The sequence below is a fragment of the Perognathus longimembris genome, chromosome 13, assembly GCF_023159225.1.
Source record: "Perognathus longimembris pacificus isolate PPM17 chromosome 13, ASM2315922v1, whole genome shotgun sequence".
NCBI classification, from domain to species: domain Eukaryota; kingdom Metazoa; phylum Chordata; class Mammalia; order Rodentia; family Heteromyidae; genus Perognathus; species Perognathus longimembris.
In genome coordinates, this window is record NC_063173.1 from 16,407,509 (window position 1) to 16,431,315 (window position 23,807).

General features: G+C 51.5%; 1 protein-coding gene across 2 annotated transcripts in view; it reads right to left on the reverse strand.

Moving 5' to 3' along the window:
• Positions 1-244: 244 nt before the first annotated feature.
• Lmo1 (LIM domain only 1) overlaps positions 245-23,807 on the reverse strand; it is a 38,862-nt gene continuing 15,299 nt past the window's right edge. For both annotated transcript variants that reach the window (XM_048359910.1, XM_048359911.1), the window contains 3 exons: positions 4,590-4,803; positions 2,026-2,151; positions 245-654 (listed from right to left, as the gene is read on the reverse strand). In XM_048359910.1, the coding sequence (XP_048215867.1) occupies positions 549-654; positions 2,026-2,151; positions 4,590-4,803 (446 nt within the window). In that variant the 3' untranslated portion in view covers positions 245-548. The remainder of the gene's footprint in view (positions 655-2,025; positions 2,152-4,589; positions 4,804-23,807) is intronic.

Below are 23,807 nucleotides of genomic sequence, written 5' to 3' on the forward strand. Positions count from 1 at the left end.
CGTGCTCTGTCAGGAAAAGAGCAATACTCCAGTTCTCGCTTATGGTTCAGAGACTCTGAATTGCCCCTTTCCTTCCAGCTTCTTCTCCCTAAAGCCAACCTGGCATATCTGCAGGGCAACAGCATCTGCTGGAGGTCCCGCCCACTGCTCCATGCCCTACCCTTGAGTGAGGGGGGGCAGTGGGGGGGCGGGGGGGGCGGTCCCAAGTCCATGTCAATCATGTGAACAACGCAGAGCAACATCCCCGGAAACATTCATAAGTTTAATCCACGCCAGTAATAAAATCGCATTACATTTCTCATAAAATAAATGTTCCCATTTATATACAGAAGACAGACTGTACAGGCCCAGCCTGGCCCCAGGAGGGGTTACACACAGACAGGCGGTGATGGTGGAGGAAGGGCCACCCTCCCATCGAGGATGGAGACGTTCTAACTTGGCAGGGCAGCAGCTGGCCAGCCCACACAGGCAGAGTGGCTGGCTGGCCTGCCAGGTGGGTGGGCAGGCAGGGAGACGGACGGTTGGGCCTGGAGGCCAGGCACGGGGTGTTACTGAACCTGGGATTCGAAGGTGCCATTGAGCTGCCCCTCCTCATAGTCCATCTGGCACAAGATCATGTTGTTCTTCAGGAAGAATTTGTCTCCCACGCAAAACCTAGAAAATTCCAAGTGAGAGAGAGAAAGAAGCCATGGAGGCAGGGTTCCTAGTGTGCGCAGGACCCAGCCTGACCCAGGAGATGGGATGCAGGGGAGATGGGGGTGCAGAGAAATTTGCCTCTTGAGTTTCCAGAAGGGGCTGAGAAAATGCACAGCAAGCCTGGGCGGTTACCCTCAGCCAGGCCCTGCAGTCTGGCATGGTGGGACAGACTATCAAGCAGGGCCAAAGGCCTCCCACCCTCAACTCTTCTAGGGAGGTGTGAGAATGGGAATGAAATTATCCCAGTTCCACAGGAGAGAAAGAGCAGAAAGACAGAGAACGGGGAATGAGAAAGGCAAGAAAGAATCAAATGGTTGGTTGGTTATTTTTCCATCCCTCTCTCCTAACTTCAGAGGATGGCTGAGTGAAGAATCTAGAACATCTCCCTGGAAGGTGCTCCGGTCCCATTTCTTCTCCTACCAAAGGAAGACCTCGTTTTGGCCTCCTAAATTTCTACAAGTATTGGAGTGGGGAGTATTCTAATACCTCCCTCAAAAGTGTTCCCTAAAGACCTTTAGCCCAGGTCATTGGCTCAGTGTCAGCATATCCAAGTCCAACCACCAGGTGGCGCTGTAACTTCACTGAGCCCTCCCAGTCTGAGACTGCACAACCGAAATGGAGTTCTTGCAGGTTGGTCCCCTGGGCCCTCACCCCTTGGAGACACCTCTATGGGTTCACCCATGACGTGAAGTCTCCTGAGAAAAGGCCCTGATTTCTTGGTGACAGTCCTTATCCTGGGGTGAAAGACTGGCTTCTTAAATCCCCCTGGGTCTCCCACAGGGCTGGGACACTGAGTAGGACCCAAAAGATCTCAAAAGAAGCTGGCCTGGCAACAGATTCACAGAAATGGCATCAGGAGTACGGATATTCCCGGAAGAAATCTCATCCTGTGGGTTTGGGAATGTTTCTCCACTAGATACGGGGAGAGAGGGCCCACATATATCACTCCTTGTAAGGCATATTTAAAACCTATGTTCACATGCATACCACATACACCCATTATACACACACCTTTGTTCACAGACAGTTAAAAACCCATGCACATGTGCATATTAATTTCACGGACGTGAACCCACTTGTATAGATGCACAGAAAACTCATGCATGATATAGAAAAGTGCCACACAAATGTACTCACCTGGTATTGGGCACATAAACACACACACACAGACATGCAGATAAGCATATGCACATGCACGCTCACAATGTGCACACTTAGCCATGTCCACACACACAGCACACGCATGCCTCTTCAGGTCCTGACCCAGGCCGCAGGCCGCGGGCTACAGTCTGTGGAAAGGCACTGGGGCACCTAGGGGTCTGCACTCACCTCTGGTTGCAGAGCTGACAGGCAAAGCAGTCGAGGTGGTACACGTTGTCCCGGGCTCGCATCACCATCTCAAATGCTGGGATCAGCTTGCTGCAGGCTGCACAGTTTCCTGTGGTGCCAAAGAGCCTGCCAGGGGAGGGCACACAGGGCTCAGGGCCTGCCAGGGAGCTGCCTCCTCTCAGGCCCTGTGAGCATGTCAGGAAGGTCTGGGCTAAACGGTAAAAGTACTAGTAGGCATCATCTAGATCCCGCCAAGATACCAGGCTTCAGGAGACCAGGTAGGGGCCCCGGGGTCAATTAACACTGCTTAACCCAACACCCTCCCCCAGGTTCCCACTAGAGTCCCTTAAGCACAGGAGGCCCCCTGGAGATCAGTGGCTGGGGTCTGAGCAAAGGCTCCACACACAAACAAACCTACATCTTAGGGGCTGTCTGCTTATTGTAGGCTGTGTGTCCTCAGGCAATCATTGAGTCATTCTGAGCCTCTCTGAGCCTGAATGGTCTCAGTTGTCAGACACAGAGCAAAAGAATATACCCTCCATGGAGTTGTGGAGAAGACTTATAAGCTTTTAGTCACAATGTATTTGGAAAACCACTGGGCAGGGTTCCTGTGAGTCAGGTACACTGTTGTAACAGCTTACAAAGATTACCCCCATCGGATCCAAGTTTTAAGTTAAGAAGAATGAGTCACAGGAGGTAAACTGTGTCCAGGATGCGGCCTGCTCCTCCAGAATGGGGGAGGGAGGGGTGTTCTATATCACCACACCCCATGGAGCCTCTCCCATCTTCGCAGTGCTTTGTTAATCCCCCACACACACATTTGGCCTTTTATGAAACCCCTTTTTCTGCTATGAAATTCAGTGTCACTTGCCTTGATTCCCCCCATTCTATTCTCTGAACCTCAGTTTCTCCTTCTATAAAATGGGGACAATCCTGTCTGAAAATATTTCTTGAACAGAACCGATGCTTAAAGGAAGTTCCAAAGATGCCTAGCACGACAATCCCTTTCAGGCGAGCATCTCCCCTTCAGCTGCTGCTGGACTGGCTGCCCAGCTCTAGGGAATGGCCAGAAGGGCCAGTCCTTGGCTGAGTGTTCCAGTGGTCTCAGCCATCCAGGCCCTGCCTTGTTTCTTTTCTGCACATAGGCCAAACAAGCCCCTAGTAAGGCATGAGGGCTGGGAGGCAGGTGGAAGGCCCCTCTAATCCCTGATTTGTCCAGCACAGGCTCAGGCGCCCTGCAGATGAATTCGGCTCCATTATTCATCAGCTTGAGCTGCCTGGTGGCTCCGATAAAGGCAGACAAAGGCTGGACCCCAGCATCTGCTTCTGGCCCACTAGCCTCCCTGGTCTCCAACGTCAGTCCTCACCTCTGGCACTGAACAGGGAAAACCCAAACCCAAACCACTGTGCTCAGCCTCCTGAGGGCGTTGGCTCTCCTGTTGGCTCACTGTGGTCCTCCTTCCCGAAGGCCTGCGGATCATGGGAAGGTCTGGCATCTCTCCCTAACCTTGTTAGGTTCAGGTTCCTGGGTGGATCCCCTAAGCCTCCAGACCTGAAGGTCTTTGCCAGGCCCTGCAGGCGCGAGTTCCCACGAGCATCCCGAACCCCTCGGCCTCCTCAGCCTCCCCACTCTCTCCCTGAGCAGAGCCCCAAATCCTGTTTTATTGTATCACTTTATAAAAAGCACCTGCAAAGGGCAGGAGCTCCAAAAAGAAAGGTAACTCTCAAGCTCTTTGGGAAAACAGGGGCGCTTCCACAGATAACCCCGGCCCCTCCCACCTTGCCCTGACTTAAGCAGAGGAGGAGCCCCACAAGTCCTGGCCCTGACCTGTTAATTAATGAGATGGGCCTCCTCTCCCCCACAAGGCCCAACCACCACCCAGCAGCCTGCCACAGACAGAGCCAAATGCAAGCGCTGGGTCTCAGCCAAGGCCCCTGCTCCCTCCGTGGCCTCCTTCCAGCCTTGCTGATGTCATCAATGGCCTAAGGGAGGGTTAATTGGGGGAAGCAGCCCCAGGGGATGAGAGCCAGGTTGTTGGGGGGGGGGCGGGGGGCAGGTGTGTCAGAACTCTGAGGAATGCAAAGCATGGAAGAGTGACTCTTTTTTGTTTTTTTTTTTCACCACTTCACCAGGGAGTAAACTGAACCTGAGTGGTGAGAGCCAAAGACACAGAGCTAGTTCAAACCCAAGTCGAAAGCATCTGTGGTCCTTGTCCTCAGGGATGGCTCCTTGCCAAGCTCCCAAGGAACGTGGGGGCCTCAGCCTAGGCCTGCCTGGAAAGCGAGGGAATTGGCGGGGGGGGGGGGGGGGTCTGGGAGAAAAGTGGGTAAGAAGGTCCGGGCAAGTCTGAACTCCTCCACCCGCCCCTCCACGCCCCTCTGAGGTGTCCCCTCTCAGGCTGCAGACAAGAGCTGGATCCGAACTACCTGGAAAAGGCGAAGGCCAGGCTGGCACCCAGGAGCTCACAGATGCCTGCCTGGCACGCTGGTCCCGGGCCTGCCTGGGCACGGAGGGCATGGAGGTGGTGAGCAGGCCCGGGGAGCGAGGCGGGCAGGGGGCTCACCTTAGGTAGTCACGCCGACACAGGATGAGGTTGGCCTTGGTGTAGAGGGTGGAGCCCACCTCGCCCAGGCGGCAGTCACAGCAGGCACACTTGAGACAGTCTTCGTGCCAGTATTTGTCCAGCGCCTTCAGCAGGTAGCGGTCCTTGATCTTGCGGTTACAGCCCGCACAGCCCTTCTGCTTCCCTTTGGGCTGGACGGAGAGCATCGGCACACCTGTGGACGGACAGACAGACAGATGGACACAGGACTAGCCTCTAGCTCTGGGCCTTGGGGCACACCCCTTGTTCTGGGGATGAGGAGTGTGTCCCTTCTCTTTACTGCTTCCAGTTTAGGGGTTTCTCTGGAACCTTCTCCCAAGGACCTTCCTCCTCTGGCTCCTGGGGAATGCGTGACACGGCTTGTCCCTAGTTCTGGGGAGATCCCTCCGCAGGAGCCCTGAGTCTACTCTGCGCCAGGGCACAGGCCCGGCCTGGCAGAGCAGTACCTCTGTCCCCTGTGCCGTGAGGACAGAGGGGCAGGGCTCCTGGGAGACTCCTCAAGGGGAGCAGGCGGCTCTAGAGCTCCTGGTGTCATCTATGGACACACCACCCTGATCTCCTCTGGCCTGGAAAGCTACAGTAAACCCTGGCCGGTACTCGGATGGAAAGCTCCAGACACCTGTGAAGGAGACAGCTGGGTCAACCTGTTTCAGACTTCCCTCAGCCCACAGTCCAACTTCGACTGCCTTGGACTGAGAGCGGGAAACCTGGAGGCTCTGGTTCCTCCAGTCACGATAAGAATCTCTGAGCTACCAGCTTTCGGGAACTTTCGAAAACCCCAGAAAGAACCAAGCACAAAAGGCAGGGCTCTCTACATAAATGGGGCTGGCAGTGTGGGCATGGATGGACTGTGCCTAGACCCACCCCCTGGGGCACAGCTGAGGAGGACATGGGGATAGATGTCGTCTGGGAGCCCGGGCCTCCACAGGGAGCTGTGATGGTTCACTGAGATGAAGGCTGAGCTGGGAAGGAACCACAGGTGCTCTCAGGCGCCAGATCTCCATCTCACAAGCAACCCCTCATGAAAGCAGGGGTGGGAGGCGAGTCCTCCCTTGACAGCTCTCCAGTTCTCCTGGTGTCTAACTGCCACCCCCCATCTTCTCCAAAGGATCGAAGCTCTCCAGGGTTGGAGTGCAGCCTCTATTCCCCCCACCACCACCATTTGGTCCCCACTCAGAGGCTGAGCTGCTGCATCAAGTCTCTTTCTTCCTCTCTCTCTTCAGGGTGGGCATTCTTCAAGCGTTAGGGGAGAATCAGCCACCCAGGGGCCTCAGCTCTCTCAGTTCTACAGATAGGGAAACTGAGGCCCAGATGGTCAGCTAGACTAGTATATATCACCAATCAAGCAGCCTTGGGACTCCTTCCCCTTTCCTGTGCGGTCTCAGCTCAGCTTCTCTCATCAGACTTCTGCTGGAGAAAGCGGGCAGCCCACCAGGATTAGGGCATCCTTCTTTCTGTGAGGGGGCCAGGCCTGCAATGCCCAGGACCCAAGGGGACAAGGCAGGGAGAGATACCGTAGGCTGCAGTGTGAGGAGGTCATCCAGCTCCCTCCTCCCTCTCTCCCTGCTCCCTGCTCCCTCCCTCCCGCCTCCAGTCCCTGGGGGCCTCAGTCTGTTAGCTGGGAAGTTTGTTGCCTAATTTCCTTAATGCAGCTCTAAAGGTTAATTGGTCTGAGAGAGGGATGGAGCTCAAGATGATGCTGTCCCCAGGCCTGCTTGTGTCTCGTCTAACAGGGCTGGCCTGGTCACGACGCTCTTGAGGAGCCCATGAAGCAGGTACTCTGAGAGCTGGGGGTCGGGGGGGAGGGGGGCTTGGGAGGCAACTTCCAAGACCTGGCCCACAGGGAGGAACAAGGGACAGAGAAAATAGGAGAGAGGTTCTAAAATAGCTGAATTTGGGAATACATTATATACATGAGTGGAAAAGTCACAATGAACTCCCCCACTGTATAAGTAATGTATGCTAATAATAATTTTTAAAAAAACAACAAGTAAACCAGATTGGGAAAAAAAAGAAGCTACACCTGAGGGCAGCTTGGAGCTCCAAGAGTAGAACCCTTGCTCCCCAGGGCTTGGGGGTTGGGGAGGAGAGGAGAGGGTGAATGAGCACCCAGCCACAGAGGTAGACATTTAAACACCAATGCATATCCACATCTCAGGTCCTTTCCAGGCCTCTGCTTGTGTGGTTCCTGGCAGGGAGAAGGGGAGAGAATAGCTGCAAGAACAGGAACATACAGGGGTGACCCCTAGCCCACTAAGTTAGACCTCACGATGAAAGAGGGGGACAGTGGAGACCCCCAGTAGTAGGCGTGTCTTTTGCATTCTCTCCCTTATCTGGATAGGCTGAGGTTGATAGGCCAGGCCACAGGCCTGGATCCCATCACTGGTGTGGCCTGACACCTAGGTAAGGAGTGATCGTACATCACGCTTTCCCTGGCTTTCTCTCCATCCCACACGATCCGCCTCACAGACCTACAAGGTCTGGGTCTGGGTGCTTCTCACAAGGGGGTGTGAAGCTTGTCCTACCTCGTGCCTGAGGCCTGGACCTCAGATCTGTACCCTGTGGCCAGCTACCCTGGCCTCCTCGGGCCTCAGTGCTCTCACCTGCAGCAAGGAAAATGCAAACAGTCTCTATTTCTCCTAGAAAGGCTCCCTTCTCCTTTTCCATCCACCTAAGAAAGCGCCAGCCCATGGCACCTCCGCTGGCCTCGGCCAGGTGCCTTGGCCGCACTCCTGGGAAGGCCAAGGAGCTTTAAGTTTGAAACTAACTGGGAACCTTGTGCTCCCCAAATGGAAGGAGATGTTTCCCAGAGAGCCCCAGGTCCTCACTCCCTGCTAGGCCTCCCCGGCCTGCCCCCTGTAGACCTGCTGGCCCTCCCCCTGCCAGGCTCTGGGAGCCCAGCCTCAGGCCGTGCACTTTCCATTAGGGAGATAGCATCCCTTTGCTGAAGTCCATTTGGGATCCATTTTAGTGTTATCTAAAAATCAAATCTACATGGTAATCCTTTTAATGTACTCCTGACTTCAGAAAAGGAAAAAAAAAAAAAAACAGCTTTGCACTCCTTCAGGAAAGGTTTTAAAGCATTACCCAGTAATTACTACTCACCCATGAAAACACTCCTTTTTTACAATGGAGGTTGTTTGTGCTGGCACAGACACTCCATCCCCTCCCCCCCCCCAGCACAAGCTCAGGCACAGCATAGACACTAAGCTCGGTTTAAAGAACGAGTTCCCTAAACCCAGGTGTCACCCCCAAATCGCAGGATGGAGTGAGGGATCAACACTCGAGAGGAGTCAAGCCAAACTCCCAACAATCCCTCTGCACCAGCGCGAGATGTTGGAGGGAGGCAGCAGCCAGATTGCGGGAGAAGGCTCCGGGCCTGACTGACTCATGGGCGGCCAGACACTCACCCTTGGCTCTGCAATCTGGGGCACAGCCAGGCAGTCCAGTGATGGGAAGGGACTGCCAGAGGTCACCTGCCCCTTCCGCCTCCCCCTCAGCCTGGAAAGAAGCCCTCTCCACATCGACCCCCAGAGCATCCACCAGGCCAGCCCCACCCAAGGCCTGGGCAACCCTGCCCACCTGGCCCAAGCCAGGCTGCCCCTCTGCTGGCACACACTTTCCTAAGGGGCAGCACCTGGGAGCCCCCAGGTAACCATGCCTCCGTGGTTTCTGTTCAGGGCATTCTCTTTCCCCCTGGCAATGTCCACCTTCACTCCTGGGCACTCCAGCCATGCTTAGGGCCCCCTGCTGGAAACCACCATGACCAGCTTAGGGGATTCCATCAGGCACCTGGTGGGCCCCTGCTTGGCACAGTAGAGCCCTGAAATCCTAGGCCTCCTACTCTTGTCCATTCCTCCCTGGGTCATATTTGCTTCTCTTCCAGGGCCTGCACTTGAGGACGGAATGCCTTTGTTTTGTCTGTGTCCCCTGTACCCCAAAGATCAGAGTCGAGCTAAGGACTTTAACTTTTGACTTGCGTCTACAAAACAAGGTCATTTGTTCTCTTTCTACTTAGGAATTACACACTTCAGGCCTTAGCACAGAGCCTGGTCATCAATACCCATCTCAGCTTCTCTGCCCAGCCATATGCTGACTTTTTTTATTTTTGACATAATTTCAAACTTTCAGAAAAGTTGCAAGAAGAGTAGAAAGAATTCCTGTTTCCCCTCTGCCTAGATGATCTCTTTACTATTGTTTCCGGTTTCTCCTCTGCCTAGATAATCTTTTTACTGTTATGATTATTTACTATTATTTCCACTCCCCCTACCATCACGTGAGTTTATTTCAGTTTGGGTGTGCAAATACCTTGTTAAAAGCAAGGATCTTCCCTGTACAACAGGACAATAACCAAAGCCAGGAAAGTAATATTCTTATCTAATCTACAAGACTTCATTCAGATTTCATCCATTCTCCTAATAACATCTTTCATGGAAAATTCTGGTCATGCCTTGTGTTCAGTTGAAACCTAGAAGAATTCCTGAGCCTTTCTTTGTGCCTGAAGATGTTGGTACCTTTGAAACACACAGGCCTGGCATTTTATGGAATCTTCCTGGACCCGGGTTTGTTGGATAGTTTTACCTGTATGATCTTCACTTCTGGTGACAGTATTGGGGTTTGAACTCAGGGCCTCAGGTTTGATCAGCAGGTGCTATACCATGTGAGCCACTCTGCTAGTCCTTTTTGCATTCAGTGTTCTTTGAGGCAGGGTCTTGAAGCCCTCCTCCTTGTGCCTCCCACGTAGTTTGGGTTGACAAGTATATGCCACTGCACTCTACCATTGGTTGGTATGGAATCTTCAGAGTGCCTCAAAGCTGGTCTTGAACCTCAATCCCCTGATCTCCAACCAAGTAGCTAGGATTACAAGCTGGCGCCACCCAGTCTGGCTTGCCTCTATGATCTTAATTAACCCTGTGTCTCAGTCTTATTTTTTGTAAAATGAATGACTATAAAAACAGTATTTATACCACAGAGCTACCATGGACTATAATGTTTATATATGTGGTGTACTTAAGATCGATAGAGCCTAGCAATCAAAAATTACGTCTGGGGCTGGGAATATGGTCTAGTAGCAAGAGAGCTCGCCTCATATACTTGAAGCCCTGGGTTCGATTCCCCAGCACCACATATATAGAAAACGGCCAGAAGTGGCACTGTGGCTCAAGTGGCAGAGTGCTAGCCTTGAGCAAAAAGAAGCCACGGACAGTGCTCAGGCCCAGAGTTCAAGCCCCAGGACTGGCAAAAAAAAAAAAAAATATATATAGGTCTGAGCCTGGTCCTGGTGGCTCACGAGTATAATCCTAGTTATTCAGGAAACTGAGATCTGAGAATTGCCATTCAATGCCAGTCAAGGCAGAAAAGTCTGTGAGACTCCTACCTCCAATTAACGAGCAAAATGCTAGACTGGAAGCAAGTGGTAGGGCACCAGCTCTGAGCAAGAAAAGTCAGGAGGGTGAGATCTGAGGATGGCGGTTCAAAGCCAGCCAAGGGCAGGAAAGCTCACGAGACTCTTATCTCCAATAAACTACTCAGAAAAAGCTGAAGTGGTGCCGTGGCCCAAGTGGTAGAGTACTAGCCATGAGCACAGAGAGGCTCAAGGACAGCACCCAGGCCCTTAGTTCAAGCCCAGGACTGGGGGAAAAAAAATCTGAGCAAGAGCTCAAGATCTTGAGTTCAAGCAGTGGCACCAGGATGTGCACACACAGAGACACACACAGCCACACATACATGCACGCACGCTCTGGTCAGTCACCTACTCGGCACACAGGAAAGGACAACCACAGTCATAGCTCCAAGCTCAGGTCCCTACAACAGTCCCTAAAGAGCAGTAAATTAAACGTGCCACTTTGACTATGAAGTTCCATGGGCAACTAGTTAGAGCCAGTAATACCCACAGGGCAGCAAGCAAATGCTGGGGGAATCAGCTTTGTCTGTCTGATAGGCTGCTCCAGTGGCCACCCAGGGGAAAGCCCCACTGTGGCAATTCAGGGACAGGTCCCCGAATACTGGGGGAAGAGCCCTGGGGGCACAGACAGGTCTTGCTGTTGGCAGGGGCTCAACTTCTCGAAGGGCCTTCTTCGCACTGCCTTAGGAGGCAGGTGCCATGATTATTCCTGTCTGAACAATGGGATCCTGAGAGCAAGGCTCCTAACCTGTGAGAGTAAGGAGACAGAGCTGGTGAACCAGCTCTGGATTCGCACTTGGCTCATCTGCTATGCGGCAGGGCTGCGCTGCACTGCTGAGAGACCCAGGCAGGGGGATTGGCAGGGATGAGGAGTTGCTAGAAGGTGCAGATGCAGGCCTAGAACACCGAAGGAGTTGGCTGGGCACCTGCAATCACACAGATGGAGGGACTTGGTGTTCTTCTCCACACATCACTTCTATCCTCGGTGCTTGCCTATAGCAGGTGTTCAAGCGGCATGAAAACCTGTCCCACACATCTAAGCATGCATGTGCATGAGCGTGTAACGCTTGTGTTTGCTGTGGTCATGCAAATATCTGCCCAGGCCCAGGTGTGGGTTGCCACAGATGTGTGTGTTCATGGTCTTCTAAAAGACTATGGGGGCAGAGCTCAAGATCAAGCTCTGAGTGGAACAAAACTCGCCAGGAAGAGACCTGGCCATGGGAGGAAATGGGAGACACGACCCTTCGCTTCACCCAGGTGCAATCACGCGGAGCATTAGGAATCCGGAGTCCGGCTTTATAATCCTTCCCCCTCCCCCCACCTCAGCTTCGGGGGTGCGGGGTTGTGTCTCTGTGTCCCTGCTACCCTGCCAGGGCCTTCACGAGCCGGGGCCCACGCACCAGCCTGGACCTACAGAGCAAGAGCCCATCAATCCCTTTTAATAAGGAAATTTGAAAGTGTAATCTAATTCCGCAGAACCTTTCTAAATCTCGTTTCCTCAGAAGCCACTTCATGGCATCCAGCCTTGTGAGAAGGCCTCCATTTCCCTCCAGTTTTATCTCTGCAATTTCTCGTCTCACTGCACTCCTCTCCCAGGGCCTGGCCGCGCGGCAGGCAAGGCTTGAACTAATAGCATGTCCTGCTCGTGTGGAATCAAAAGCCAGCGAGGGCAACTGTCGGAACGCGTGGCCACGGTCACCCGGCACGCACACATCGCCGCCCCGTCGGCGGCTCCAGCCGCATTCACAAGAGGCTCCTCACTGGGTCAGGTGAGGGAAAGAAGTGGGGGCTACCCACTGGGGCAGGAGAGGGAGATTGGGAGTCTGGACGGGGCTCATGGGCTGGTGGTCAGCTCAGTGGAGGGACTGGCACCTTTGGCTCTGATGCTGCCTCTCTGGGGAATCCGAGAGAAGAGGCTGGTGGCTGGTTACACATGCGGATATACGGCCTCAGCTCAAATTCTGGTGCTGTGACTAACAGTTCCGCCTCTGTTAACTCACCTATTTGAAAGGATTATCCCGTGGATTAATTCTGATAATAAACACAAAGGACTAACAACAATGCTTGAAACAATAGTGTGAACCCATTAACTAAGGGACCTTAATTAGAAAGCAGGAATGAGAGTTTATATTCACCGAAACAGACACACTAGAATGTTCACAGAAGTTTTCTTTACCATAGCTCCAACCTAAAGATAATATACTTGCCTATTAACAGCAAAAACAGACAACAAATGATGGAATATTTATGTAATGGAAGAGTATGCAGTAATGAAAAAGAATGAGTCACCGCTACATATTACCTGACAGAAGCAGGCAGCATAATCCTGGATGAAAGAAGCCAGAGGCAAAAGGTAAAGTCTACACAGTGCCACTTACAAGTAGCTTCCTGACAGGGAAGAACAATATGACGTGGGAATAATGGTCTCCTACAGGAAGGGAGAATGCATTGTCCATTCACAGTAGGCATGGAAGTCTGATAAAATATTGGAATGTCTGGAAGCTTTGGCTAAATGTTTAAATAGGTGTGTACATATATAAAACTTCACTGAATGAAGCATCTAAGACCTGTACATTTTGTAGTATATACTTCAAGTAGGAGAAAAAAAAAGAAGGCAAAGGGCCAGATACAGTAGTGTGTGTCTATAATCCCAGTTACTTTGGAGGTGCAGATAGGGGGATCAAAGTTTGAGGTCACACCAGAAAAAAAACATGCTCCCCATCTCAACTCATAATCTGGGTAGGAGTGTGGTGCTAGGCTGGGTCAGACACAAGCACAGTGCCTACCTACCTAAACACAGACTAAGGCAAAAAGGACTAGGGTCCCCGTTTAAGTGGTAAGAGTACTTACCTAGAAAGCACAAAGGCCAAGTTTAAACCCCAGTACTGCCCCAAACACAAGGCTCCAAAGACCCCTGAGTCAGAATTCTATATTCCTCCTCAAAAATACTCACCATTTACTCAGCAGTCAAGCTGCCATAGTGAAGCATAAATGATTGCCCCCACTCCACAGAGGAGAAAACAGAGGCCTGGCAACACGTCTGCAGGGCAGAGATTAGAATCCAGGACCTCTGACTCTGTTCAGGAAGGCGGCAGGGTTGCTTTCTGTGCAGCTGGGGCGGGGACACGCTTAGAGCAGGGCCCTGTCCCTGGGATGTGGGGGAGGCAATGGCTACTTCACTTAACTGTTGGTTCTTCAAAAATGGGGTGGCTATGGGATCTTGAAAAGGCTTCTGTGTGGGCCCAGAAACTGCATATAAAAAGGGCACCGGGCTGGGAAGGAGACAGAAAGACTTCATAGAAACAGATGCTAGCACCGCAGCCCAAAGGCCCGAGGTATCAGGAGGGGAGAACCGGGAGGGGGGCGGTCACAGTAGTGGGGGACTCCATCAACACCCAGGGGCTTGGTATGAATGATAGGGAGAGCCACGCAGGTCCTGAGAGGGGCCTGGCAAAGGGCTGGACATTGAAAGGAAGCCAGTCCCGCCACGTTCACCTTTCCCAAAATGCCAGGCGTTCCTCCAGGTCTCTACCAACCACCACAGGGAGGGAGGGATAAGGCAAGGCTCCCCTAGCCAGGGGGTGTCACCAGCACCAGAAACAGCAGCTGCGGCCACTGTCCCCACATTCCACCAGATGGTGGTTCAGCACCTCACCATGCTCAGGGCTCCCATCAGGACCCAGCAGTGGCACAGCCCAAGGCTGAGGATGAAAGTAGCCAGAGACCAAGGCGGAGGGAGGGCCTGCCAGATGCCCCCACACCCACCCACCCTGCCCTGAAGCCAGAGGCCCATCACAGCCTCTTTCTCCGTAGCTCGGGGAAAGGGGAGCTTGACTGGGATTCAAGTTTGGATCCTGCCAAAACAAGAAAGCTCTGGAACAGCCTTGCAGGGACAACAACTTCAGGGGCAGGGCAGGCGGTCCGGTCCCAGGCACCTGTCCAGGTGGAATGGGCCAGAATTGCAGGACATACTTCTGCAGTAGGCTTTGGTGGAGATAAACCTGCCCTTAGAGATCTTACACTGAACATCTGAGCCCCACTGAGTGTCCTGAAAGGAAGCGGAGCCCAGCACGGCCCAGGATGGGGCAGCAGCGCGGGGACCAGCTCAGGCCGCCACCAGAGGATACTCCAGCAGCGACTAAAGCAACAGATGTAAAGCAAGACTCCTGATCTCCCCCAGATCCAGCCCCTGGACTCATACCCAAACCTCCCCTTTCTCCTCATAGCACGCACTCTATCATCCACCCAAGTGCTCAGCAGAAACTGTTGTCCTTGCCCTCTTCTTCTGCCACTTCCTGCTCCCCGCTGTACCTATTTCTTTCCATCTCTGCCATCTCCTACCCGCCCACAGAGTAGCCCCCACCAGGCTTTGGTGTCTAGAGTCAACAACCCATTCTTCACTCCTCAGAGGGAAGAAGAGTCTTTCCGAACAAATCAGAGCAGCTCATTGCTCAGCTTGGAATCTCTTCCATAGATTTCAGTGGGTTGAGCGTAACATCCCGGCTCTTCCTCCAACCTTCAGAGTGCCTCACGTGATTTGGCCCCTGCCCCCCTCCTCCCACACCCGACCAGACACACTCCAGATCTCTTTCCTACCTGACACTTTCCCAGCCTCGTTACTGGTTGGCACTTTCTTATCTTCAAGCATCAACTTAAATGTCATCTCATTTCCTTACATACGTGGCCACTCCCCGCCCTAGTCATTTTCTTCGGAAGTCTTAATCGAAAGTTGTGATTGTTTTGCTTTCTGGTCAATGGGTCTACTGGGGATAATGACTGGTTTTCTCCCTAGAAATCCCAGGAAAAGTCTGTTCTTCGGGCCTGTTTTGTCCACCAATGTGTCCCCAACACTGAGCACCACAGCAGTTAAAACATCAGTTCAGCTGGGTGCTGGTAGCTCATGCCTGTAGTACTAGTTGCTCAGGAGACTGAGATGTGAGGATTGTGGTTCAAAGCCAGCCTGGGCAAGAAGTCTATGAGTCTCTTATTTCCTATTAAACACCAGGGCGGGGGGGGGGGGGGGCGGGGAGAGCCAGAAGTAGAGTTGTGGCTATATTGGTAAAATGCTAGCCTTGAGCAAAACAGCTCAGGGACAATGCCCAGGCTCTGAGTTCAAGCCCCAGGACCAGAGAAAAGAAGAATGCAAACAACAAAATCAGTTCAATGAGTGAGTGAAGGGACTGAATGGAATCTACCCAGATCTCACTGGCAAGATCTGCTGGCTGGCGTGGGCAGACAAGCAGGCTCAGACAAACAGGTTCCCCGGAGATGAGGGCCTTAATCGGGCTTGTTGCTGCCCCTGAGCCCCACATCCCAAGGCTACCTGTGGCTACAAGGCCTTGAGAAAAACTTCAGATCCAGCAGCAGCCACACCTGAGTCCTGACTGGCCCAAGCAAATTTGTGACAGGGCTAGCTAGCCCAGGGCTCCAGTTAAAAAGTGGCAGCACCAGTGAACATACACTCTGTGATACAGGAACCACAAAGCAGTCCAGTCCTTCAGTGCCGCAGACCCTTAAGAAGGAGGCCTCTTCCCTAGGACTCCTTTATTGCGTCCCCCTTCCCAAGCGCAGAGCTCAGGCATTGGTGCAAAAGCAGCTGCGCTGTCTTCCTCTGCAGTTGCGACCTGGCTCCTCCCCAGCACAGAGCCAGCCTCCTTCATTTTTACTTGAAGACCCTCTGGGCTTACGAGTACAACCACTTCCTTCTCAGCCAGGTGGAGCTTCTGGGAGCCGGCAGGAGGAAACAGCCCCTGGAGTTTGCTATAGAAACACCAGGCCTAAGTTTTCCTGTGTCTGGAGCTCCCCACCGGCTCAATCCCACCATGGGCTGCTGGAGCCAGGCCCTGGGTCCTCGGCTGGATGCTGCCTAGAGCCGCACAACTGTATGGACCAGAGGAGAGGGGAATGCATCTAGAAGCTGTGTTTCCCCCAGACAGCAACTCTCGTGTTCCCTGGGCACCAGCAAAGCTCGCGTCACCCATCTAATGAATCAGGGCCCCCAAAAGACCTGCAATCTCCACAAAGGAGGAGGAGGACACAATCTCAGACGACTCTCAATTTCACAGCATCAGGGAACGTGAGCACCAACGCACTGAACCAGAAAACGAGAGTCTGTCAGGAGCTGCAGACACACCGTGAGCGTCAGGGGAGTGGAGATTAGGGCCCTTCAAAATCAATTTTAAATTCAAACTTTTAAATGTGTTCTCCAGGCGCAAAGAGGGGACCCTCCAGGCAGGCTCAGCCCAGCCAGCTGCTGGGTCCTGCTTCAAAGCAGCCAGGGCCATCTGCTAGCCACTGTTGCTAGATGAGAAGAGGGAGGGTGGAGGGAGACTGAGCCTTGCCCCCAGGACGGCAGGCACAGGGGTTCCAGGAGCTCTTGCTGAGGCCCTGGGGGCTGCCACCCTCCTGGATAACAGGGCCCATGGAGTCCCTGGCCTGACCAAGAAGGCAGGTGGATCGCACTGGATAAAGCCATTTAAAATACAGGCTTTGGAGGCAGACCAACAGGAATTTGCATCCTGACCCAGCTCTGAGCAACTAGGGAGAACAATCTTTACTTCGAAATAAATTCCCTTTCAGAAAGCTGGAAGGAGAAAGACCACTTGTTGGGGTGCAGCCTGAGAGAAGTGAGCGGGGCCTGAAGCCCCCAAGTAGACTCCGCCAGGCAGCCTGGGTGCTGGTGAGACGACAAGCCATGCCATCCACCCGGTGCTGCCTGGAGCCAGGAGCTGAGGATCGTGCTGTCATCTATCAGGCTGTGTCTGGGTACTGAAAACTATCCTGGACCCCGGCCTGTGTGGCTACGGGGAAGTACAGGGCACTGGGCCTCACCAGAAGCTAAGCAGAAAAGACTTTGCCTGCCAAACCCCGAGAGGGCTGCAGGGCTACAGGAGGAAGCCCTCGGAGGTCTGGGCTGACCAATCTGCACGGAGTGGTCCAGCCGTGGTCTCTGGTCCCTGCAAAGCCATGTTTACTCCTCCCAGTGCCATCAGCTCGCAGGCAATGCCCTCCCAGACTCTGGGCGATAACAAGTTTCTCTGGTCCTAGTGTCCCCTCCGTTTGGAGCCGCACTGTTGAGACAGAAACGTAAGTGGCTAGGGAATGCTTTGTAGGCGACGGAGAAAAGAATGGCGCAGAGTCCTTGGGCCTCTGGGGAGCCCCTCACAGAACAAGGAGCATTTGGGAAAGAAGGCTGCCCCCACCCCTGACCACAAAGGGGAGAGGAAGCCCGGGCCCCCTAGCGTGGGAGTGGGCTGTGGCTTTGCGAGGAAATGACAGCCCGGGCCTGGGTAATACTCCTCTTAGTTACAGCATAAACTGCAGCAATAAAGCGTACCTGGGGAATGCTTAGAGAAAGCACTAATGATTTCTTCCCCAGTGGTTAATAAATTCACTTCGAGATCAATTTGTTCACGATAGAGCCCGGCGAGCGGAACCGCATGGCGGGCACAGCCGAGTGTGTCTTTTTTTTTTTTTTCAGTATAAATGATTTATTACAATGATTAGCGGCACATAAACAATTTAAAATACAACGCTAATTAGTTTGGGGAAGAAAGGAGGGGAAAAAGCCACCCTGCCTCTCTCCCCATTATGTTCTACTTCCCTAAGTGTGTACTTTTTAATTAAAACCAAATGTCACAATAAATTTAAAGTGCTTTATTACCACTTGGGCTGACTGAGGCAGTCAGGCAAGGCCTTTCTCGGCATCTGTAGGCAGGGCCGGGTGCGGAGCCAGGCACCAGCGGGGGCGGCCCACAAATTCCCCTTAAGGGGGAGGTCTCTCAAGACTTCTGCAAATAAGGCCGCCCAGAGGGGCTCCTACCTTCCTCACCACCCCAACTGAGAGCTCCTCTTTCCAGCTTGCTCTGCGCTGGCTACACAGTGCCCCATACCCCCTTACACCTTCCGTAATCTCTGCGCAAGTGCCGATTCTAGCGCTCTGGGTTGTCATTGCTGCTTCCATATTTTGCCTGGGGAAATGCAAGATCGGAGAGGAGAAGCAACTTAGTCTAAGTCTCATGGCAAAAAAGTCAGGTTCAAAAGGACAAAGGTGCACGTCTTCCCTCCTATGTGGAAGGTAGGACTAAATTATAAATATCTGTACACTGGGCCATACGCATACATGTGCAAACATCAACTAAACATGACATACGCAGGTGAGGATTCCAGTGGTGTAACTCCTTTGAGCAACCAATCTACAGTTTGACAAAATAAATACCTAGAAGTTGGAACTTGCAGTGTCAAGGTGCGGGGGGTGGGGCTCAAAGGGGAGGAGAGGGTAGACCAACAGAGAAAGGAAGGGAGAGCAAATGCAGTTATAATATTCAAGGCACAAATGTGAAAATGGAACTTGGAAGTTTAGGAGATGTGAGGATTTGTGGGGGAAATGATGGAAAGGGTAACTTGGCTGATCAAGAGACACTGTATTCACACACACTGAAAGGAATCCCTCTATACAACTACTTAAAGATAATTTTTTAATTAAAAAAAAAACCACACTGTTCCTGTTTTAGGTGTGGGGGGAGGAGAGAGGGAAAACAGGACTTTGCAAAGCCCTGTTCCTCTTCTTCTAGCACATGCGGTCTGGAGCCATGCATGGCTGTATCTGGTTTCCAGTGTTGGGATTGGACAGAGAACAGTGTAGCTGTCTGGTGTTGCTCTGAGACACAGCCAAGGCAGGGGTTTGGTCAGGGACTCTTAAAGAGTCTGATGTGTCTGCCATTGACCAACAAGGTAAAGAAAGTGGCCCAGTCCTTCAGCATCTTGTGCTTCAGCTTCCTGGTCCACAAAACTGGTACCATAGCAGAGTAAAAGATAAAAAAAAAAAAAAAAAAAAAAAAACAACTTGCAGGGTGAAAGATTGAAAGAAGCCATCTGGATCCTTGACTTGAGAATGACTTTTAAAAGCCCTGGGGGAGGGGCTCCTGAGTGAGCTGGCCAGCAGCACTAACCCCATTTCAGCCATGAGAAACTGAAAGCCAGAAGGGAAAAAGGACTTAGCCCAAGTTTTACTGAACCCCGGGAGCCCAGCAGGGGCGGAGCTGTGGGTAATGCAGGTAACTTCCCTTCCTGAAGCTCAGATAGACAGGAAGATTCTCTCGAAACATTCTTGGGCTGTTCATTTGAACATAAAAATAAATATCCTTACACTGAGTTTTCCCATGATGCAGTAATTCTACTGGGTATACACCCATGAGAAATAAAAGCATAGATTTATTTTAAAAAAAAACTTGTACATGAATGTGTGTAACAACATTATTCTCAACCACCAAAAAAGAAATCAAAATGACTCAAATGCTCATTGATTGACAAATAAAGAAAATGTGGCATGTATCTATAAAAAGGATTAAAGTATGTGACCATAAAAAGAAATAAAGTACTAGCATATACTACAATACAGAACCTTGAAAACATGCCAGGAAAGACGCTAGCTATAAAACACATGTACAATATGATTCCATTTATGTGAAATGTCCAGAATGGGTAAAACCAGGGTTAGGGAACAGATTCTTCATGGTTGTCAAAGAAGGGGAATTTCAGAGTGACTGCCAATGGATACACAGTTCCTTTTCAAAGTAATGAGAATGTCAGCAAATTAGATAATGGTGAGGATTGTACAACTCTAGGAATATACTAAAAGCTGCTAGATTGTACATTTTTTAAAAGCTAATTTCGTGGTGCAAATTATACCTCAATAAAGCTGTTATATAACAAAACAATGATAAAAATAAATATTCCTTTGAGAAGAGGAGAGAGCAGTTTATTAAAAAATGATGTCTGCCAGGTGCTAGAGGCTTAGGCCTGTAATCCTAGCTACCCAGGCAGCTGAGATCTGAGGATCAAAGTTCAAAGTCAGCCCTGGAAGAAAAATCCATGAGATACTTATCTCCAATTAATCACCAAAAAGCTAGAAGTGGAGGTATGGCTCAAGTAGTAGAGCACCAGCCTTGATCAAAAAGGCCAAGCAAAAAGCACAGGCCCCCAGTTCAAGCTCTAGTATTGGCCACACAAAACAAAAAAAATTCTAGCTCGGAGCTGGTGGCTCGTGCCTATAATCCTAGTTACTCAGGTAGTTGAGATCCAGAAGGTCATGGCTCAAAGCCAGTCAAAGCAGAAAGTCCTTGAGACTCCATCTCCAGAATAATCGGCAAAATCCTGGCCTAGAGGTATGGTTCAAGTGGTAGAGTGCCAGCCCAGCAGACACGCTGAGCAAGCATGAGGCCCTGAGTTCAAGCCCCAGTACTGCCCTATCTGCAAAATGGGTCTGCCTGTGGGGGACAGGTCCCTCTTTCAGGACTCCGAGCCAAGAAGGATGCTTTTGGAGAGAGACAGCACTAGGGACAAATTCCCTTATGTAGTTAGTCCCAGAGGGTGACTTAGAGATAAAGCATCACGGCCAGCAGGGGGAGTGAGGCGCACGCACGCCGTAGCCCAGCTGCCCTGGGGTCAGAATGAGCAGGTGTTAGGCCAAGCCTAGCATGGCCTCCAGACCTCATAAATAAGGGCCCAGGGACAGGCCAGCCTCCATGTCTCTTGCATATGAAAAGGGCCCCCATGGAGGAGGGAAAACACAGCTCTGATCATTTGAGGGGCATATTTAGGTTGGAGGCTAAGAGCCGCAAGTCCATTTTCTGGGCACAATTCTGGCTCCATGGATTCATCCTGGGGTGCTGTCTCAGAAAGACGTCTTTGAAGGAAACTCTCTCCCTCACCCATCAAACTTCTCTCCCAAAGTCCTAGGAGATGACCCCCTGGGGATATAGAGTGGTAAAGAGTGGGTGTTGTAGGCACCCCCTCTGTATGCAGCCTCTTCCTCTTCATCAACAATTCCACAGGGAAGCCCCCTGCCCACCAGCGGGCTACAACGAAAAAAACAAAAAAATAATTAAAGCGTCGCCATTCATCTGAACTCCGGGTAGGAGACTTGGGGGAGATACTGTGGGCCCTAATTTAAGTGAAGTTCAGAAAGGTTAAACAGTTTGCCATGTACCACACGTCAGTGGGTGGTGGTAAAAGTAATACTTGTATGAGATCTCACAGTCAGAGGATGGCGGAGTAGGATGAGAACAAAATCCATACGTATTACCTCCCAAGCCAAAAGCAAGCCACATCTGTGGCAATCAGTCCCACCCTCCTGGAGCTCCTGCTTCTTTAAAGACTTCAAACCTGCCAGTGGCAGGGCCAGAGAAAGACCTTGGGGGTTCTGTCTCCCTTTAGAGGAGACTTCATCCGACCAGCTCTTCTCTGACCACCCCATCCATGCCTGCCTCTGTCAGAAGCCCACACTGCAAGCTCGAAAGGAAACTGAAGGAAGGCAGGACATAATTCAGGCAAAGCTGAGCAGGAGAGGGGTAAGGAGCTGTCATCTGTAAGGCTGGAATGGGGAAGACCCCTACCCTCACCTCATACTCTTCCTCTGCTGTGAGCTTTCTCCCTTCCCGATTTCTTCTCCAGAGTAACCAGTTGATCTTAATAAAATGTCAATCTGACCAGAAGTCTCCATTTCTGCCTAAAGTTCTTCAAAGACTTCCCGTTGACCCTCACACAAAATCTCCATTCCTAACCAGAGTCTACACAGCTCTTCCTGGGATGGCCCACAACCCTGAGCTCAGCGGGAGCTCGGTGGCAATCCCATCATGACATGCTGAGCTCTGGCCTTGTCCAATCTCTCTCTGAAACAACGGAATCCTTGGGACTCCCTCTGTTCCCTTTCCCCATCAGTTACTATTCATTCAACAAATACTCACTAAGCATGGGCTGTTATGGGCTGGTCTCTGATCCTTGTACTTTGATAAAAAGTAGACCAATACTGATGAATTTTCACCAAAAAATTCTATAGTACGGGGTTTGAGCTCAGGGCTATCTGCTTGCTACACAAGTGCTATATCAATTGAGTTCCTCCCTCCCCTCACCCCCCCCATACACACACACATATTTTGCTTTACTTTTCAGGTTAGGTCTTGCACTTTGGGCCCAGGCCAAACTCAGATTGTGATCCTCCCATCTGTGCCTCTTGCATAGCTGAGATTATAAGCATGTACCACTATGCCCAGTCTGTTTTTGAGGCAGTCTTGTTAACTTTTTTGCCTGAACTGGCCTTGAAAAGTGATCGCCTTGTCTCCACCTCCTGAGTAGCTGGGATTACAAGAAAGTAGTTCTTAATAAGCTTCATTAAGTAAATTAAATTCCTTGCTCAATTTTCTGTTGAATACTATGAAGCCATTTCTTCTCTGTTTTTATTTTATTGGGGTTATTTTCATTGGGATTAATTATTTTTAAATTTGTAAGTGACTATTTCATTCATGATTAGTTTCAGGCTCATATCAAATCTCACAAAAGAGAGCTTTCACTACTATTGAGATCTCTTTTGTGGCAATTATTTCTACCCAAAGAAATATTTCTGGAGCCAATTTGTGCAGATTTAAATTTGACTTGATTCTTCTATCAATTTTTAGTCAATGACATTTTTCCAGGTGCAGTCTTAGCTGTTGCCAGCTTTACTTTTGTGTTAATTATGTTAAACAATTTTAACTTTTTTCCTGGATTCTCTTTTTGTTTTGTTTTGCATTCTCAATCATACTAATGAGATAGTGCGGGCCTGGATAAGGCACAGTTTCCCCCCCGAATCTGATAAAACAGGCTGAGAATCAGAGCCCTATGGAAACATCCTAGGGGCGAAGAGGCAAGTGAAAACATTGTTCTCTGTGCTTGGGCAGAAAGCCAGGTTAGAATGGGGGGCCCCAGGGAGCCCTGCCCGCTGCTCCCCAGAGCCCTGGCCCTGCCAAGAAGTCCTGCAGATGGGAAACGGCCTCTGGCTGGGGAGGGCAGTTGCCTGGAAGAAACAGCCTCCGACGGACAGGCAAGGAGATGGGGTGCAGCGCTGACACCCCAAGCTGAGCTTCATGCAGTGTCTGCCTGAGCTTCTACTTGCCCACTGGAAAGGGTGGGCAAGCTAACCACTGAGCTCTAATAGCCTGTTGCTATGGCCTCTATGTCCTGGCCTCAAAGCTTTGGGCCTGCCCCAGCCCCAACCGACACTCTCCCCAAAATAGCAAAGGGAGGGCTTCTATTTGGATTCAAATCTGGCAAGAGCAAGAGTGGAAGGCCAGGAGCCATGAATGCTCTCACCTGGGAACTCTGTCTCTGAAGCCCAGGAAGCTAAGCAGAGAAAGAAACCTCCACAGGGTTCCTTATTGTTACCTTGTGGCCTGACACTCACGGCAGTACGGCCTCCAGCCGTCAAGCCACCCCGGGGAAACCAAGACCCAGCAAGAGGACAGGACCTACTCAAGGACACCCTCCGAGGCAGCGGCAAGCCGGGATGTGGATTCAGGAGTGGCCCTCTGCCTCGTGCTCCCAGGCAGCTGGGAGAATGCTCCAGCCAGGGCAGCTGCATTTCTTCATGGGAAACTGTGGAGCCACCTGGGCCCAGGCTGCTTCCCAGGCCTGTCTCCATCTCACCTGACAAGACCTAGCAACAGGCCGGAGAACGAAGGCTAACTTAAGAAGGGACCAACCCCATCTCTTCTGAGGGTCCAGTCACCATTGAGAGAAGAGAGGCAGGCCTTGGAAGAGTGACTCGGACTGGATGGTGTGCTGCCCGCCCCTACTGGCCAAGGCCACTTGCCTTCTATGCAAAAAGGAATCCAGAAGCTCAAAACCAAGTGTGTGTGTGTCTCTGTGTGTGTGCATGCGCACGTGCACACACATTCAGTAGTACCATTCCTTCTCTAAAGGCTTGGAGGAATTTAAAGTGTTACCACCCCCTCCCCAGG